Source organism: Nerophis ophidion, linkage group LG05 (assembly GCF_033978795.1).
Source record: "Nerophis ophidion isolate RoL-2023_Sa linkage group LG05, RoL_Noph_v1.0, whole genome shotgun sequence".
Lineage (NCBI taxonomy): Eukaryota > Metazoa > Chordata > Actinopteri > Syngnathiformes > Syngnathidae > Nerophis > Nerophis ophidion.
Window position 1 is genome coordinate 76764352 of NC_084615.1, and position 20777 is coordinate 76785128.

General features: G+C 44.6%; 1 protein-coding gene across 3 annotated transcripts in view; it reads left to right on the forward strand.

The window, feature by feature from the left end:
- Positions 1 to 20777, forward strand: part of nlgn3a (neuroligin 3a) — a 743972-nt gene that overhangs the window by 502742 nt on the left and 220453 nt on the right. For all 3 annotated transcript variants that reach the window (XM_061901991.1, XM_061901993.1, XM_061901994.1), the window contains one exon: positions 2709 to 2894. In XM_061901991.1, coding sequence (XP_061757975.1) covers positions 2709 to 2894 — 186 coding nt within the window. The remainder of the gene's footprint in view (positions 1 to 2708; positions 2895 to 20777) is intronic.

Sequence of the window (20777 nt, forward strand, 5' to 3'; positions counted from 1 at the left end):
TATATATATATATATATATATATATATATATATACATATATATATATATATATATATATATACATATATGGCGTGGTGCAGTGGGAGAGTGGCCGTGCGCAACCCGAGGGTCCCTGGTTCAAATCCCACCTAGTACCAACCTCGTCACGTCCGTTGTGTCCTGAGCAAGACACTTCACCCTTGCTCCTGATGGGTGCTGGTTGGCGCCTTGCATGACAGCTCCCTCCATCAGTGTGTGAATGTGTGTGAGAATGGGTAAATGTGGAAGTAGTGTCAAAGCGCTTTGAGTACCTTGAAGGTAGAAAAGCGCTATACAAGTACAACCCATATATATATATACACATATATATGTATATGTTTATTTATTGTTCATAGTTTCTGCCTTTGTGCAAGTTTTTTTTCATTAGTCAAGTTTGTTCTCCGCCATTGTGCGCGCCTTTTGTTTGCTTCCTTTTTTGTAGTTAGTGTTAAAATAAAAGATGTCATACATATATATATATATATATATATATATATATATATATATATATATATATATATATATATATATATGGGCTTCACGGTGGGAGAGGGGTTAGTGCGTCTGCCTCACAATACGAAGGTCCTGCAGTCCTGGGTTCAAATCCAGGCTCGGGATCTTTCTGTGTGGAGTTTGCATGTTCTCCCCGTGACTGCGTGGGTTCCCTCCGGGTACTCCGGCTTCCTCCCACTTCCAAAGACATGCACCTGGGGATAGGTTGATTGGCAACACTAAATGGTCCCTAGTGTGTGAATGTGAGTGTGAATGTTGTCTGTCTATCTGTGTTAGCCCTGCGATGAGGTGGCGACTTGTCCAGGGTGTACCCCGCCTTCCGCCCGATTGTAGCTGAGATAGGCGCCAGTGCCCCCCGCGACCCCGAAAGGGAATAAGCGGTAGGAAATGGATGGATGGGATGGATATATATATATATATATATACATATATATATAAACCAACTTGTTTTAACCCAATGCGACCCCTAAGTTAAAAAGTTTGGGGACCCCTGGTATACATGTTCAAAAATAAACTTCAACCAGAAAAAAATAAATATTTATAGTACAGTATTTTGTTTTTTTTAAGCATTATTGGCGCTTCCTGTCTGAGCACACTTTTTTCACAGATAAGGTGGTGGGTTACTGGAGTCTTATTTTTACTTATTTAGGACAATTCCATGCTCAAGGGTTTATTCCACTTAATCATAGTAAAGCCTCCTGTGTTTTTCTCCATAAACACATTTTGATTATTCTAAAATAGTGTGTAAATAATTTAAAACAAATTTTTTTAGGGGTTTTCAAGTGACCCACATCTCTATTATTATGTTCGCAGAACACCTGCTGCAAACACAAAACCACATATATAAACAATAAGAAATACATAGCTTGACAAATTCAGTGAAACAGTTAACAGTTCTGTCGGGAGTTTGCATGTTCTCCCAGTGCTTGCGTGGGTTCGCTCTTTGTACTCAGACTTCTCCCACATTAAATGGAGATGCTAAAGCCTCCATAGGTGTGAATGTAAGTGTGAATGCTTGTTTGTCCATATGCGTACTGTGATTGGCTCGTGACCAGTCCAGGGTGTCCGCTGGGATAAGGTCCAGCTCACACATGACTCTAATGAGGCATTATTGAAATACAGATACATTATACTAAAGGGTTTGATCTGATATTGATAGCAAAAAAGAAGTCGGATTATATCGGCTCGTATCTAAAATCTCGGATATAAACGCTCTGATACAAGCTGTCATGCAGTGCGTTTTCTTGTACAAAGTTGGAAAGCAACTAAGCTACTAAGATCCAAATAACATGCGCAAACTGTACAGTTGCTTAAAGCTACCGAGAGCGGTCCCCCCTTTCTTAAACTTACGTTTTGACATTATGTATCTCCCCCCCGCGGAATAATACACATTAATCTTCTGTAATCTGTTTGTTTTCTCTTTGTGTTTAGTCTAGCACCTGTTCAGTGCTAGACTGCTTCATCCCAAGTGCAGGACTAATAGACTCAAAAACTCCTTTGTCCCACACGCCATTAGACTGACTCTCTGGGGAGGGGAGCGGGGGGTACTAGGATGACAGGGGATGCAAAACAATAACAGTGCAATACGTTTTCATAACATGGTCACTACTGCCTACTTTCTCTTGTTATATTCTTATTTTACTGTTATATTTTTATTGCCGTTGTTGCTTTTCATTTTTTATTCTTATTGTAATATTTCTCTATTTTGTTTCCATTTAAACCCCCATTATTTACTTTTTTTAAATTGATCTCAACTCTGTACACTGCTGCAGGAATTTGAATTTTCCTGAAGGAACTCTCCTGAAGGAATCAATAAAGTAATATCTATCTATCTATCTAATGTTTGGCTTTACTGTTGGAATTGTGTCCTTATATGGGAAATTAAGGGCGTTTATCTATGCAAATTATATTATTAAGGGCGTTTACATTTGCATATTGGGGAAATAAGGGTGTGTTTGTATGCAAATTATTACAGACACACATGCGCTAACCATTTGGCATTCAGCAATTTAGCAACAGCAGGTGAGAACAATTTGGGTGTTTAAGAACGCGTCATGAATATGAATGGACTCCTCTTAGGAAAGTTAAGAAGAGATGTAAGGAACGTATTGCTGGATGGGGCCCAATGTCTCTACGATGTGTACATTTCAAATCTCTTAATCTGCATGTGTTTCAGGCTTCCTCAGTACCGGGGACCAGGCTGCTAAAGGTAACTACGGCCTACTGGATCAGATCCAGGCTTTGAGGTGGATCAGCGAGAACATCGGCTTCTTCGGAGGAGACTCTAACCGCATCACTGTGTTCGGTTCTGGCATCGGAGCGTCCTGCGTCAGCCTGCTGACTCTTTCCCACCACTCTGAAGGTACGGCGCTGTCAAAAACTGGTGTGGGAGGGGTGCTGATGCAGCTGTTGAGCACCTCCCTGCCTGCTGGCATATGTAGGCTGCTTGATATTTAAAATCTGGCAAAGACGGTGAGGGATTCTTTGAGTAAAGTACAGTACAGCATGACGAATGTTGCACAGAGCAGGTGTTTGCATTTCAATTATTGTGTTGTTCAGTACCACAGGGGGTCCTTGGATGTGTTGCTGCTCTGCTTGTATCCCCGCCTTTCGGAAGCTGAGGGTACAATGTTGTTTTTTTCTGGGGGGGGGACAGATTAAAACATGATGCAATTTAGAAGAGCATTTCAGCGTGGTATGCTTTCCCTTTATAGTAAATGTTGTTTGTCCCCAGGCTACCTTTATGCTTCCTCATGGTGATATACTGCATGTCCTTAATACTAAATGCAGCATGTGTGCTTAACCCAGACTTGCAATAAACATCCCTCATGGCCATAGTTGCCTAATACATCATTGAATTAAGGAGGAGCCCCATGCTTATAGGTAATTTCTGGTTTCGGCTTATTGGAACGAGGCAGCACTGTGGGATCCATCCCAGAATGTCAACTTCCTGCTGCACCCTGCAGAGCCACGCAGGAGCTGCATCGTTCTTAACCTTGAATTATTCCATCCATCCGCATAATTATTCTTCCAATTGAAGTATTTTTTTTGTTTAGTTTTTTTTTCTTGCATCCGTTCTGTCATAAAGCTATGTTTATGTGCTGGTTAATATTCCAAATGAGAAATCCTAGCATTTTACATCCATCCATCATCATCCATCATCTTCCGCTTATCCGAGGTCGGGTCGCGAGGGCAACAGCCTAAGCAGGGGAACCCAGACTTCCCTCTCCCCAGCCACTTCGTCTAGCTCTTCCCGGGGGATCCCGAGGCGTTCCCAGGCCAGCCGGGAGACATAGTCTTCCCAACGTGTCCTGGGTCTTCCCCGTGGCCTCCTACCGGTTGGACGTGCCCCGGGAGGAGTTTAGGGTGGCATCCTGACCAGATGCCCGAACCACCTCATCTGGCTTCTTCTCCATGTGGAGGAGCAGAGGCTTTACTTTGAGTTCCTCCCGGATGGCAGAGCTTCTAACCCTATCTCTAAAGGAGAGACCCGCCACACGGCGGAGGAAACTCATTTCAGCTGCTTGTACCCGTGATCTTATGCTTTCGGTCATGACCCAAAGCTCATGACCATAGGTGAGGATGGGAACGTAGATCGACCGGTAAATTGAGAGCTTTGCCTTCCGGCTCAGCTCCTTCTTCACCACAACGGATCGGTACAACGTCCGCATTACTGAAGACGCCGCACCGATCTGCCTGTCGATCTCACGATCCACTCTTCCCTCACTCGTGAACAAGACTCCTTGGTACTTGAACTCCTCCACTTGGGGCAGGGTCTCCTCCCCAACCCGGAGATGGCATTCCACCCTTTTCCGGGCGAGAACCATGGACTCGGATTTGGAGGTGCTGATTTTCATTCCGGCCGCTTCAGACTCGGCTGCGAACCGATCCAGTGAGAGCTGAAGATCCCGGTCAGATGAAGCCATCAGGACCACATCATCTGCAAAAAGCAGAGACCTAATCCCACGGCCACCAAACCGGAACCCCTCAACGCCTTGACTGCGCCTAGAAATTCTGTCCATAAAAGTTCAGAACAGAATGGGTGACAAAGGACAGCCTTGGCGGAGTCCAACCCTCACTGGAAACGTGTCCGACTTACCTATGGAATTGACTAGACTTCTTGTCAGCTTGGTCCACATTGCTGGCAGTAAGTCTATTCGAATCCATAGCCGTATTTATATTATTCACATGTATAATGCTATTTGCACCTGCTGTTTTTGCACCGGAAAGAAAGTGAGGGAACATTTCGAGTGTACGGTATTCAGTATATTTATGTTTTACTCTCTTTGATATTTGAATACTTAAGTGTTTTTTGTTTATTGAGAGCGAACTGTGATGCTGAATTTCTCCCGGAGATCAATAAAGTAGTCTCTATTCTATTCTATTCTAATAGGTAATGCCGTATTTTTTTTGCAGACCAAAATCTATTTTAAAAGGGGCTCTTTTTCTCCACTAACGAAGATTTTAAGAATTCATGATGTGTTTGCACACATCCATTTGCATTAATAATATTAATTGCCTCGTTTTCAGCAGATGAATGATTGGTGTTTTTGTATTTAATTTTCAGCATTAAAGCTGTTTTATTCCTACTCTGTAATGCTACGCTTCATGTAGCATGTTATTATATTGCCGGTGCTTCGCCTCTGCCTCCTAGTAAAACAGGATATTACGTGATATTTTCTCCCGGTGAATGGGTGTGCACTACTGTGTGTGGCGCTGATGGGAAAAAAAATAGCCAGTAAAAGTTTTAAAGGTCCTTGGAAAGTCGGGAAATGGGAAGCCGATACTTGTGTTCGGATTTAATGTAGTTTTAGTTTATATGCAATTATACAGTGATGGCACTGGATTATAATTCCTAAAGATGAAAATATGTTGCATTATATAACCCCTGCCTCCTCCATTCCTTCTCTCCCTGTTTTATTCCCTTATTGTTGTCTGACTCTAGCCAAAATTGACAGAGTGGTCTCGTTGCCAAGACAACGCAGCAAACTGGATGCAACTTAAAAAGCATCTGGAAGTAAATATATAATATAATGGAACATTCAGTATAATCACATTAGCACACCTGCTTTCACGTGGTCTTGTACTAGATTTGTGTAAGGATGTTTCCCCGATGATAACATTCTGCTTCTTGCTAAGAATACACAAGGGGTTTGATTGGTTGCAAAATAGTATGATGCCAAAATATAAAGTTTGAAACAATGTGCCGTTGCTCCTTTATTATCTATAAAATTGACGTGTGTATATATACATATATATATCCATTTTCTACCGCTTATTCCCTTTTGGGGTTGCGGGGGGCGCTGGCGCCTATCTCAGCTACAGTCGGGCGGAAGGCGGGGTACACCCTGGACAAGTCGCCACCTCATCACAGGGCCAACACAGATAGACAGACAACATTCACACTCACATTCACACACTAGGGCCAATTTAGTGTTGCCAATCAACCTATCCCCAGGTGCATGTCTTTGGAAGTGGGAGGAAGCCGGAGTACCCGGAGGGAACCCACGCATTCACGGGGAGAACATGCAAACTCCACACAGAAAGATCCCGAGCCTGGATTTGAACCCAGGACTGCAGGACCTTCGTATTGTGAGGCAGACGCACTAATCCCTCTAATTTTACCGGTCCCTGAATATCCCTAAAAAAAGCTTTAAAGTGCTTGATTTTCGCTATTTGCGATGCCACTATCCATTTCCCTGTGACGTCACACAGTGCTGCCAATGTAAACAAACAATGGGAATACCACAGCAAGATATAGCGACATTAGCTCGGATTCAAACTCGGATTTCAGCGACTTAAGCGATTCAACAGATTACGCATGTATTGAAACAGATGGTTGGAGTATGAAAGTATTGAAGAAGAAACTGAAGCTATTAAGCGAATAGCTATTGACGCTATTCATAGCCATAGCATGGCCGAATAGCTGCGTTAGCATCGTCGGTAAAATGTGCGGACCAAACGATCAGGACTTTCGCATCTCGTGACACTGGAGCAACTTAAATCTGTCGTTTGGTAAGTGTTTTTTTCACATTAAATGTGGGTGGAAGGAAACGTAATATAGTTGCAAATGCATCTACAGGTTATCCATACATCTCTGTGCCATGTCTGCTTTAGCATGTTAGCATCGATTAGCGTAGCATGTTAGCATCGATTAGCTGGCAGTCAACATCAACAAAACTCATCTTTGTGATTTCGTTGACTATCGTTGCAAATGCATCTGCAGGTTATCAATACATCTCTGTGCCATGTCTGCCTTAGCATCGCCGGTAAAATGTGGAGACACTCTGGCACATTCAATGGGGGTCTGGCGGAAGACACTTTCGCATCTTGGGGCCAGTGGTGCAACTTGAATCCCTCCCTGTTAGTGTTGTTACACCCTCCGACAACACACCGTCGAGGCATGATGTCTCCAAGGTTCCAAAAAATAGTAAAAAAAAACGTAAAATAACAGAGCTGTGGTTAAAATTGAAAATGGTGGGTGTGTTACCTCGGCGACGTCACATTCTGACGTCATCGCCTCCAGCGTGATAAACAGAAAGGCGTTTAATCCGCCAAAATTCACCCATTTAGAGTTTGGAAATCGGTAAAAAAAATACATGGTCTTTTTTCTGCACCATCAAGGTATATATTGACGCTTACATAGGTCTGGTGATAATGTTCCCCTTTAAGGTTTTTTCATCACTTTTGCCTTCTTGTGTGGCGGCGTAACAAAAAAAGCAAAGCACGCTTATGGCGTCACACACAGCTCAAGATTCGCTGAGGTCTCGTGACATGCGCAAGGGGGTAATTTTCCACGTCATGCGTGACAGCGGTGCAACCTCCCCGAGCGCCATTTTAGAGCGGCATTATCACGCACAACTTCAGGAGCATTCGACTTTGGAGGTTGCAGCGTGGACTCGGTTCAGTCCAACCCTCAGGAGAATGTGATCCAATATGACACCATGGTATACCGGTGCACTCACACTCGGGTTTTCTCTTCCTTGTGTGGCTCAGATGCGGGATAATGAGACTCAGGTTAGAGAGGTAAATCAGGGATGACACTTTGTTTTGGATACCCCTGTTGGTGTGTGTGTTGTGTGTGTGTGTGTGTGTGTGTGTGTGTGCGTCTGATGACAGTAATCCCACTCGCACTGTACACAGGCTGTCATGGCTGCAAAGAGAGCGTATACTTTTTTTTTTTTTTAAAGGGGAACACTCTCACAATTTCAAAAGGGTTAAAACCAATAAAAATCAGTTCCCAGTGGCTTATTTTATTTTTTGAATTTTTTTTCTAAATTTTACTCGTCCCGGAATATCCCTAAAAAAAGCTCTAAAGTTCCTTATTTTCGCTCTCTCGAAGCCACTTTCCTGTGACGTCATACAGTGCTGCCTATACAAACAATACCACAGCGAGATATAGCGACATTAGCTTGGATTCAGACTCGGATTTCAGCGGTTTAAGCGATTCAACAGATTACGCATGTATTGAAACGGATGGTTGGAGTATGAAAGTATTGAAGAAGAAACTGAAGCTATTGAGCGAATAGCTATTGACGCTATTCGGCCATGTCTGCGTTAGCATCGCCGGTAAAATATGCGGACCAAACGATCAGGACTTTCGCATTGACACTGGAGCAACTTAAATCCGTCGATTGGTAAGTGTTTGTTTGGCATTAAATGTGGGTGGAAGGAAACGCTGGATGTAAATATATTTTCAAATGTACATACAGCTAGCCTAAATAGCATGTTAGCATCGATTAGCTGGCAGTCATGCCGCGACCAAATATGTCTGATTAGCACATAAGTCAACAACATCAACAAAACTCACCTTTGTGATTTCGTTGACTTTATCGTTGGGAATGCATCTGCTTTGAGTGTCGCAGGATATCCAGACATTCTTCCCTTCTCTGTGCCATCTCTGTCGTAGCATCGCCGGTAAAAACCAAACGAGGGACTTTCGCGTCTCTTGACACTGGAGCAACTTAAATCCGTCGATTGGTATGTGTTTGTTTGGCATTAAATGTGGGTGGGAGGAAACGCTGGATGTAAATATATGATCAAATGTACATACAGCTAGCCTAAATAGCATGTTAGCATCGATTAGCTGGCAGTCATGCCACGACCAAATATGTCTGATTAGCACATAAGTCAACAACATCAACAAAACTCACCTTTGTGATTTCGTTGACTTTATCGTTGGGAATGAATCTGATTTGAGTGTCCCAGGATATCCAGACATTCTTGCAATCTCTGTCGTAGCATCGCCGGTAAAAACCAAACAAGGGACTTTCGCGTCTCTTGACACTGGAGCAACTTAAATCCGTCGATTGGTAAGTGTTTGTTTGGCATTAAATGTGGGTGGAAGGAAACGCTGGATGTAAATATATTTTCAAATGTACACACAGCTAGCCTAAATAGCATGTTAGCATCGATTAGCTGGCAGTCATGCCGCGACCAAATATGTCTGATTAGCACATAAGTCAGCAACATCAACAAAACTCACCTTTGTGATTTCGTTGACTTTATTGTTGGAAATGCATCTGCTTTGAGTGTCGCAGGATATCCAGACATTCTTGCCATCTCTGTGCCATCTCTGTCGTAGCATCGCCGGTAAAAACCAAACGAGGGACTTTCGCGTCTCTTGACACTGGAGCAACTTAAATCCGTCGATTGGTATGTGTTTGTTTGGCATTAAATGTGGGTGGAGAGAAAGGCTGGATGCAAATATAGCTACAAATGAGGCATAATGCTGCAATATGTACATACAGCTAGCCTAAATAGCATGTTAGCATCGATTAGCATGCCGTGCTAATCGATGCACATTCTATGTAAATCAACTCGAATCCGTCCCTGTTCGTGTTGTTACACCCTCCGACAACACACCGACGAGGCTTGATGTCTCCAAGGTACCGGAAAACGAAAAACGGAAAATAACAGAGCTGATTTGATTGATGCGTGTGATGTGGTGGGGAAAAATGGCGTTGACTACCTAGTTGAGGTCACGTTCTGACGTCGTCGCTCCGAGAGCGATGAACAGAAAGGCTTTTAATTAGCCAAAATTCACCCATTTAGAGTCCGGAAAATCAGTTAAAAAAAAAAATGGTGTTTTTTCTGCACCATCAAGGTATATATTGACGCTTACATAGGTTTGGTGATAATGTTCCCCTTTAATGTGGTGCACAGTCCTTCAGGTGGCAGGGTGACAACTTACTTGAGATGCTCCATGCACCTCCCGAAGCCTATTTAATAAGCTGGATATCCTCCTATATCGTCCTAGCCCTCCGGCCTCTCTTTGATTGCCTTCTCCTCTGGCCTGGCCTTGGTGGCGTCTCCATGTGGGCGTGCCGATGGCGCTCGTCATTGAGTACATCCATCACAACCTCCATCCCCCCCCCCCCCCCCCCCCCCCCATTCTGCCCAACTTGCCTACTCTCGTGAGGGCTGATATTTTTTTTTTATTTTCCAGTCCCAGGTTCCTGCCTTGCCTCCTCCATCTAATCCACTCTCCGCTGCACCCATCTGTCTCCCTGCCTTCGCCGACGGTAAAAAGCGTGCGAGGGGCCACACGCTTCCTCGCCACGTGTCCCTCTTTCCCTTCATCCCCACCGTTAAAGGCCTACTGAAACCCACTACTAGGGACCACGCAGTCTGATAGTTTATATATCGATGATCAATCAATCAATCAATGTTTACTTATATAGCCCTAAATCACTAGTGTCTCAAAGGGCTGCACAAACCACTACGACATCCTCGGTAGGCCCACATAAGGGCAAGGAAAAACTCACACCCAGTGGGACGTCGGTGACAATGATGACTATGAGAACCTTGGAGAGGAGGAAAGCAATGGATGTCGAGCGGGTCTAACATGATACTGTGAAAGTTCAAACCATAATGGATCCAACACAGTCGCGAGAGTCCAGTCCAAAGCGGATCCAACACAGCAGCGAGAGTCCCGTTCACAGCGGAGCCAGCAGGAAACCATCCCAAGCGGAGGCGGATCAGCAGCGCAGAGATGTCCCCAGCCGATACACAGGCGAGCAATACATGGCCACCGGATCGGACCGGACCCCCTCCACAAGGGAGAGTGGGACATAGGAGGAAAAGAAAAGAAACGGCAGATCAACTGGTCTAAAAAGGGAGTCTATTTAAAGGCTAGAGTATACAAATGAGTTTTAAGGTGAGACTTAAATGCTTCTACTGAGGTAGCATCTCGAACTGTTACCGGGAGGGCATTCCAGAGTACTGGAGCCCGAAATGAAAACGCTCTATAGCCCGCAGACTTTTTTTGGGCTTTGGGAATCACTAATAAGCCGGAGTCCTTTGAACGCAGATTTCTTGCCGGGACATATGGTACAATACAATCGGCAAGATAGGATGGAGCTAGACCCATCCATCCATCCATTTTCTACCGCTCATTCCCTTTTTTTGGGGTCGCGGGGGGCGCTGGCGCCTATATCAGCTACAATCGGGCGGAAGGCGGGGTACACCCTGGACAAGTCGCCACCTCATCGCAGGGCCATGTAGTATTTTATACGTAAGTAGTAAAACCTTAAAGTCACATCTTAAGTGCACAGGAAGCCAGTGCAGGTGAGCCAGTACAGGTATATATGTATGTATATATGTATATAAAGGTATATACAGTACAGGTATATATGTATGTATATATGTATATAAAGGTATATACAGTATAGGTATATATGTATGTATATATGTATATAAAAGTATATACAATACAGGCGTAATTTGATCAAACTTTCTTGTTCTTGTCAAAAGTCTAGCAGCCGCATTTTGTACCAACTGTAATCTTTTAATGCTAGACATGGGGAGACCCGAAAATAATACGTTACAGTAATCGAGACGAGACGTAACAAACGCATGGATAATGATCTCAGCGTCTTTAGTGGACAGAATGGAGCGAATTTTAGCGATATTACGGATATGAAAGAAGGCCGTTTTAGTAATGCTTTTAATGTGTGCCTCAAAGGAGAAATATTAACATTGCAACACATGCCAGTACGGGCTTTTTAGTTTACTAAATTGCAATTTTAAATTTCCCGTCAAGTGTCGTGTTGAAAACGTCGCTGAATGATGACGCGTGCGTTTGTCGTCACCGGTTGTAGCAGACATTTTTTTCCAGCCTGATCCAAGCTATAAGTAGTCTGCTTTAATCGCATAATTACACAGTATTCTGGACATCTGTGTTGCTGAATCTTTTGCAATTTGTTCAATTAATAATGGAGAAATCAAAGAAGAAAGATGTAAGTGGGAAGCTTTTAGCCTTCAGCCACACAAACACAGCCGATGTCTCCTTGTATCCATTCCCGAAGGTGAAGCTTTACTATGGAACAGAGCGGTCAAGCAAACATGGTTCCCGACCACATATCAACCGGCAGGTTTCGGTGAGAAAATTGTGGTAATAAATCGCCTCTTACCGTAGTTATGAGCGGAGCTTGCGTCCTCCTACAGCTGCGGACTACTACCTCCTTTCGCCAGAGACACTGGCGGTCCATCATCATCAGCTGTTATCAGTCCACTGCTGGACGAAAGCCTCAGCATGTTTCTGCCATAGTGAACAATCTCTAGTTGCTCCCTGCCACTGCACTGTTCCCACTGGAACTGCTGGGGACTGGGGGCCGTCTTCTTGGCGTACTTTTCATGCTGGTTGTTAGCCTACACCTTCCCCGCTGGCTTGGTGCGGGTTGGAAGGGGTATTTTATATCAGAGATCCTTCTCCTAGAGCAGGGTTAGGGAACCTATGGCTCTTGAGCCAGATCAATCAATCAATCAATCAGTGTTTATTTATATAGCCCCAAATCACAAATGTCTCAAAGGACTGCACAAATCATTACGACTACAACATACTCGGAAGAACCCACAAAAGGGCAAGGAAAACTCACACCCAGTGGGCAGGGAGAATTCACATCCAGTGGGACGCCAGTGACAATGCTGACTATGAGAAACCTTGGAGAGGACCTCAGATGTGGGCAACCCCCCCCCCTCTAGGGGACCGAAAGCAGTGGATGTCGAGCGGGTCTAACATGATACTGTGAAAGTTCAATCCATAGTGGCTCCAACACAGCTGCGAGAGTTCAGTTCAAACCATCCCAAGCGGAGTCGGATCAGCATCGTAGAGATGTCCTCAACCGATACACAGGCGAGCGGTCCATCCTGGGTCCCGACTCTGGACAGCCAGTACTCTCAAAGGACTGTACAAACCACTACGACTACGACATCCTTGGAAAAACCCACATAAGGGCAAGGAAAACTCACACCCAGTGGGACGCCAGTGACAATGATGACTATGAGAACCTTGGAGAGGACCTCATAGGTGGGCAACCACCCCCCTCTAGGGGACCGAAAGCAATGGATGTCGAGCGGGTCTAACATGATACTGTGAAAGTTCAATCCATAGTGGCTCCAACACAGCTGCGAGAGTTCAGTTCAAAGCGGATCCAAGTCAGCAGTGAGAGTCCCGTCCACAGGAAACCATCCCAAGCGGAGGCGGATCAGCAGCGTAGTGATGTCCCCAACCGATACACAGGCGAGAGGTCCATCCTGGGTCCGACTCTGGACAGCCAGTACTTCATCCATGGTCATCGGACCGGACCCCCTCCACAAGGGAGGGGGGGACATAGGAGAAAAAAGAAAAGAAGCGGCAGATCAACTGGTCTAAAAAGGAGGTCTATTTAAAGGCTAGAGTATACAAATAAGTTTTAAAGTTAGACTTAAATGCTTCTACTGAGGTGGCATCTCGAACTGTTACCGGGAGGGCATTCCAGAGTTCTGGAGCCCGAACGGAAAACGCTCTATAGCCCGCAGACTTTCAGATGTGGCTCTTTTGATGACTGCATCTGGCTCTCGGATAAATATTTGCTTAACACGATAAGTAGTGAATATATCCGCTGGTAATCAGTGTTACAGAAGATGTTCAAAATAGAAAACATTCTCATGCATTTTAATCCATCCATCCATTTCCTACCGCACCTATTCAAGAAATCGCATTAATGGTAAGAAGAAATGTATTTATTATCAGTTGGCTTCAGAATACTAATGTCATTAAAAAGAATAAGAGACTTATTATACTCGAAAAATGTTGGTCTTACTTAAAAATGCACGCTTTTAGTTGTGTTCAGTGTTAATAAAATATGATATGGCTCTCACGGAAATATATTTTGAAATATTTGGCTTTCATGGCTCTCTCAGCCAAAAAGGTTCCCGACCCCTGTCCTAGACTAATGGCCTTAGTGGGCTGTTGAACTTAGTCTGTCCTGTTGGTTGTCCACGCCCCTTTCACCCAGGGACCCGCTCAGCTTTACGGCGCTGACCGCCCGCCAGTCACAAGAGAAGGTATAAACGGTTCTTTGTGTGCATTTTATAGACGTTAGTTGGGACTCACTAACCCCACGCACAACCTCCCCTCTCATGCCCGGATGTAGTTTAACGTCATACCCAGGTACCATATAATCTCACTAAAACACTAGTAACACAAAAAGCAGGTAAGGGATTTTCCAGAATTATCCTAGTAAATGTGTCTAATAACATCTGAATCGCTCTCACTGCCCTCGCCTTTTTTCTTTTTCCTTCACTCTCACTTTCCTCATCCACGAATCTTTCACCCTCGCTCAAATTAATGGGGAAATCGTCGCTTTCTCGGTCCGAATCGCTCTAGCTGCTGGTGGCCATGATTGTAAACAATGTGAGGATGTGAGGAGCCCTACAACCCGTGACGTCACGCGCACATCGTCTGCTACTTCCGGGTAAAGGCAAGGCTTGTTTATTAGCTACGAAAAGTTGCCAACTTTATCGTGGATGTTCTCTACTAAATCCTTTCAGCAAAAATATGGCAATATCGCGAAATGATCAAGTATGACACAAGTATGCTATCCCCGTTTGAATAAGAAAATCTCATTTCAGTAGGCCTTTAATAAGATGACTTCCCTAAACAATCGAGCCGCACTTAGGAAGAAGGAATTGCTTATTAAAAATGTCGCCTCCCTCGGCAGGAGAGCTTTTTTTTTTTTGACCAGCTTGTTAAATGTCGATCAACAGTTGTTTTCCCGCCGCGGGGGAGCCACGGTATATGCCCGTCATCTCCCCCCCAAAACCCAGGCTTCAATACAAAATAGCAGCTGAGGAAGTTCTGACGCAAGGACATTAGCCAGTGCTGATGATTATCTATCTGGCATGGCGCTGGCACTAATTGAACATGCAAATGTGCTGTTCTCTCCTATCTCCTCATTATCATTAGGGTATTTCGCAAGGTTTATCTTCTAATGAGCATGGCGAAAGCCTCCGACATATTAATAAATGCAGAACCTATACAGTTAGGTCCGGAATAGGGCTGTGTGGTATACCGGTATTAGAATAGAACCGCGATACAAGTGGATAATTTTTCACGTCGTGTCATTGCTGGTTTATGAGCAGAGAGGCATGTTCGGCGGCGCACAGTCACTGAGTACTTACAAGCAGACACAGTGTGTAGGTAAAAAAAAGGAGAACGGACACATGTTGGCTCAAAAACGAATGCCCTCAGGAAGAGATGCTTTAAAGGGGAACATTATCACCAGACCTTGATGTTGCAGAAAAAAGACCATATATTTTTTTAACCGATTTCCGAACTCTAAATGGGTGAATTTTGGCGAATTAAACACCTTTCTGTTTATCGCTCTTTTTGCGATGACGTCACCGAGGTAATACAGCCACCATTTTCATTTTCAACACATTGCAAACATTGGGTCTCAGCTCTGTTATTTTCCGTTTTTTCGACTACTTTTTGGAACTTTGGAGACATCATGCCTCGTCGGTGTGTTGTCGGAGGGTGTAACAACACTAACAGGGAGGGATTCAAGTTGCACCACTGGCCCGAAGTTGCGAAAGTGTCTGCCGCCAGACCCCCATTGAAAGTGCTAGAGTGTCTCCACATTTTACCGGCGATGACAGACATGGCACGGAGATGTATGGATAACCTGCAGATGCATTTGCAACGATAAAGTCAACTAAATCACAAAGGTGAGTTTTTTTGATGTTGTTGACTTATGTGCTAATCGGACATATTTGGTCGCGGCGTGACTGCCAGCTAATCGATGTTAACATGCTACGCTAATCGACGCTAACATGCTATTTACCGGCGGTGCTAAAGCACACATGGCACAGAGATGTATGGATAACCTGCAGATGCATTTGCAACTATATTACGTTTCCTTCCACTCACATTTAATGCGAAACAAACATTTACCAATCGAAGGATTTAAGTTGCTCCAGTGTCACGAGATGTGAAAGTCCTGATCGTTTGGTCCGCACATTTTACCGGCGATGCTAACGCAGCTGTTCGGCCATGCTATGGCTTTGAATAGCGTCATAGCTATTCGCTCAATAGCTTCAGTTTCTTCTTCAATACTTTCATACTCCAACCATCCGTTTCAATACATGCGTAATCTGTTGAATCGCTTAAGCCGCTGAAATCCGAGTCTGAATCCGAGCTAATGTCGCTATATATTGCTGTGGTATTCGCCGTTGTTTGTTTACATTGGCAGCACTGTGTGACGTCACAGGGAAATGGATAGTCGCATCGCAAATAGCGAAAATCAAGCACTTTAAAGCTTTTTTTAGGGATATTCGGGGACCGGTAAAATTTTGAAAAAAACTCCAAAAATTGTGATATTAAGTCGGCTCTAACCGGAGACTTCAGTGGATTATGCAACATCCTCCTGCAGCTCAAAAAGGCAGCTGTGATCTTGGCTCCGTGGCTTCTCTCAGAGACACTGGCGTTCACAGCAGCCATCCGACTTTCCAGAATGACTTTACAATCTCACTAAAACACTATTAAAACAATAAGCAGATAAGGGATCTTCCAGAATTATCGTAGTAAATGTGTCTAATTACATCTGAAACGCTCACACTGCCGCCGCATGAAGCTGTCGCCTTTTTTTTTCTTTTTTCTTTTTTGCTTCACTCTAACTTTCCTCATCCACACATCTTTCATCCTCGCCCAAATTGTCGCTTTCTCGGTCCGAATAGCTCTTGCTGCTGGAGGCTATGATTATAAACAATGTGAGGATGTGAGGAGCCCTACAACCCGTGACGTCACGTGCACATCGTCTGCTACTTCCGGTAAAGGCAAGTGTGACAGTCTCTTACTGTCGTTGCTCGGGTTCAGCAGACCACCAAGGAAGGACATCTCTTTAGCAGGTTTGACTTCTTTATTTTGCAATAAAGCTTGGCTGCAGTTTGGATCGCTTTTCAGCTCCAACCTCCACTGCTCGTTCGCCGGTCGCTTTTCAGCCGCCGTCGTCGTTGTCGTTGTCTGCTTTCTCTCGCTCTTGCTCTTCACGCACTGCATCTGCTGCGGACACTCCAACTCCTTCTCTAATTGCTCCTCCTTCTCCCCTTTTATACAACAGGAAGATATGAGTTAATTGTGTGCAGGTGTGTGTGCCACGGCCACCTGTTTTCTCTTCTTCTTCGTCCTCTTTGACCTTTTCTTTGTCTTCTTCTTTGTCCTTTTCTTCGTCCTCTGACCTTTTTTTTGTCCTTTTCGTCTTCTTCTTTTTCTTCTTTGTCCTTTTCTTCATCCTCTTGGACCTATTTTTGTCCTTTTTGTTCTCTTCTTCTTCTGCTTTGTCCTTTTCTTCGTCCTCTTTGACCTTTCCTTTGTCTTCTTCTTTGTCCTTTTCTTCATCCTCTGACTTTTTTTTGTCCTTTTCGTCTTCTTCTTCTTCTTCTTCTTTTTCTTCTTTGTCCTTTTCTTCATCCTCTTGGACCTATTTCTGTCCTTTTTGTTCTCTTCTTCTTCTGCTTTGTCCTTTTCTTCGTCCTCTTTGACCTTTCCTTTGTCTCCTTCTTTGTCATCTTAGACCTTTACTTCGTCTTCTTTCTTTTCCTCTTTGACTTCTTCCTCTTCTTCTTCTTCCTCTTCCTCCTCCTCTTCTTTCACTTCTTCCTCGTCGTCTTTACCTTCCACCATCACCACTTCTTCCACCGAGGCGAGCTCGGCCTCCCTCTCTTTAGCCGACAGCTCGCCCTGCTGGTCTGTAGACGCCACTGCAGCTTCACCCGCACAGTCTTCCTGGTGTGACGCTTCAGCCAAGGCCTCCCTGGCGTCCTCTTTCTCATCTTTCCAGTCTTGTGGTTGTACTTCTTCTTTGGGGGGGGGGGGGGCACTCGCCGCCTCCCACCACCTTGTCCGCCAGCGACTGCAAAAGTCGGCAATTTTGCCGGCTGCGAGCTGCGAGCTGTGTGAGCACGCCGATTAGGGCCCACAGGGGATCGTCCTCCCCCGCCTGCGGTGGTCCTGCTACGTTGGGTGCCAAATGTGACAGTCGCTCGGGTTCAACAGACCACCAAGGAAGGACATCTCTTTAGCAGTTTTGACCTCTTTATTTTGCAATAAAGCTTGGCTGCAGTTTGGATCGCTTTTCAGCTCCATCCTCCACTGCTCGTTCGCCGGTCGCTTTTCAGCCACCGTCGTTGTCGTCGTCTGCTATCTATCGCTCTTGCTCTTCACGCACTGCATCTGCTGCGGACCCTCCAACTCCTTCTCTGATCGCTCCTCCTTCCCCCCTTTTATACAGAAGGGGGAGATGAGTTAATTGTGTGCAGGTGTGTGTGCCACGCACCTGATTTAGATTGTGGAGGCATTGCTCCCAGCAAGCCCCGCCTCTCCGCTCCACCGCATCCTCCGCCTCCTTGCCGCCATCTTGCCGTAGGCCCGTTGGCTCCGACTCTCCACAGCAGGGCCTTTTTTATTAGCGACCAAAAGTTGCGAAATGTATTGTCTATGTTCTCTACTAAATCCTTTCAGCAAAAATATGGCAATATCGCGAAATGATCAAGTATGACACATAGAATGGACCTGCTATCCTCGTTTAAATAAGAAAATCTCATTTCAGTAGGGGCTTCACGGTGGCAGAGGGGTTAGTGTGTCTGCCTCACAATACGAAGTTCCTGCAGTCCTGGGTTCAAATCCAGGCTCGGGATCTTTCTGTGTGGAGTTTGCATGTTCTCCCCGTGAATGCGTGGGTTCCCTTCGGGTACTCCGGCTTCCTCCCACTTCCAAAGACATGCACCTGGGGATAGGTTGATTGGCAACACTAAATGGTCCCTAGTGTGTGAATGTGAGTGTGAATGTTGTCTGTCTATCTGTGTTGGCCCTGCTATGAGGTGGCGACTTGTCCAGGGTGTACCCTGCCTTCCGCCCGATTGTAGCTGAGATAGGCGCCAGCGACCCCGAAAGGGAATAAGCGGTAGAAAATGGATGGATGGATGGATCATTTCAGTAGGCCTTTAGCGGGGGCGTCAACCTACAGTCCACACAAATCTCTTTTGTGTGACTGCCATCTACTGGTCACACATATATCTTCATAACATGTACCAAATTAAATTGTTTCAAGGTCAGTCAGCACAACCAGAAATAATACGAACATTTTTAAAAAGATTTAAAAAAAAAAAAAATTAATACAATTTTAAAACTGCCTTATAGTCTGAAAAAATATGTTTTTTTTTTGTATCCCGCATTATAAAATAGATAACATTTGATGGATGCAGTATATGTGCCAGCATGTCCACACATGCATGGAAGCGCTGGTTTTAGAGGCGCTGAAGGTCACTGCCCAACCCCCAGAAGCCCCCTAGACCCTCGTTCTCTCTTCCTGTAAGCAATCAAGATAAAAGCTCTCTTGCTTGTGTGGAAGTGCTACCGTTTTAATGGAACATCTTGGAAATTAAAGACAGCTACTGTGGGGGATCCTTCATGCCAATGTCAGCTTTCATTTTTATTAAGACTTCTGCTTTATCGGGGGCCATAAATGTGAGCGCTAAACGCGTGTGGTTTATTATACCGGTGCAACATGTACCGTAATGTAGCATAGGTTTTGTCAGTGACCGCCAACTGTGTAGCACACACAACCACGAGCGAGTAGTGTGGCAGAGGCGTAGTCAGAGGTGGGTAGAGTAGCTAGAAATTGTACTCAAGTAAGAGTACTGTTACTTTAGAGATGTATTACTCAAGTAAGGAGTAGTCACTCAAATATTTACTTGAGTGAAAGTAAAAAGTGTGTTGTGAAAAAAGTACTCAAGTACTAAGTAACTGATGAGTAACCTGTTTGTTTAATGATGACGGCAACAAGTAATGCACAAAAACATAAAAATAGCAGTGAACAAATTCAGAGCCAAGAATATCCCTTAAGCAACTAAAACATTAATATATATTAAATAATATATATTTGGTTCCAAAGACATGCACCTGGGGATAAGTTGATTGGCAACACTAAATTGGCCCTAGTGTGTGAATGTGAGTGTGAGTGTTGTCTGTCTATCTGTGTTGGCCCTGCGATGAGGTGGCGACTTGTCCAGGGTGTACCCCGCCTTCCGCCCGATTGTAGCTGAGATAGGCGCCAGCGCCCCCCGCGACCCCGAAAGGGAATAAGCGGTAGAAAATGGATGGATGGATAGTTTTACACTGTATTGAAAAAGCATTTGAAAATGAATTTTACCTTTGCAACCTCATTACACTATTGGCTAGGTTTTATATTCATAAATGTAAGTTTCTCAATACCCGACCTGTGTTTTGTGCCTTTAAAAAAAGATTTCGAACTCTACATTAAAACACTCTACCTCTAACAACCAAAAAGCTGTGAAATTTAAGTTATTTACTGAGAGTCCCACTCTCCCTTGTGGAGGGGGTCCGGTCCGATCCGGTGGCCATGTACTGCTTGCCTGTGTATCGGCTGGGGACATCTCTGCGCTGCTGATCCGCCTCCGCTTGGGATGGTTTCCTGCTGGCTCCGCTGTGAACGGGACTCTCGCTGCTGTGTTGGATCCGCTTTGGACTGGACTCTCGCGACTGTGTTGGATCCATTGCGGATTGAACTTTCTCGCTACTGTGTTGGATCCATTGGGGATTAAACTTTCACAGTATCATGTTAGATCCGCTCGACATCCATTGCTTTCCTCCTCTCTAAGGTTCTCATAGTCATCATTGTCACCGACGTCCCACTGGGTGTGAGTTTTCCTTGCCCTTATGTGGGCCTACCGAGGATGTCGTGGTGGTTTGTGCAGTCCTTTGAGACACTAGTGATTTAGGGCTATATAAGTAAACATTGATTGATTGATTGATTGAGATTGAGTGAGCCTATGGCTTTGAACCTTGCTTATTTTATATAGATATTTTTTGCATTCTATTTTAGTTACTTTGAACTTGGCGCTGTTTTGTGTGTTTTTTATTCTGTTTTGTACTGTTGTACTTACTTTGATTATTATTTTCAAC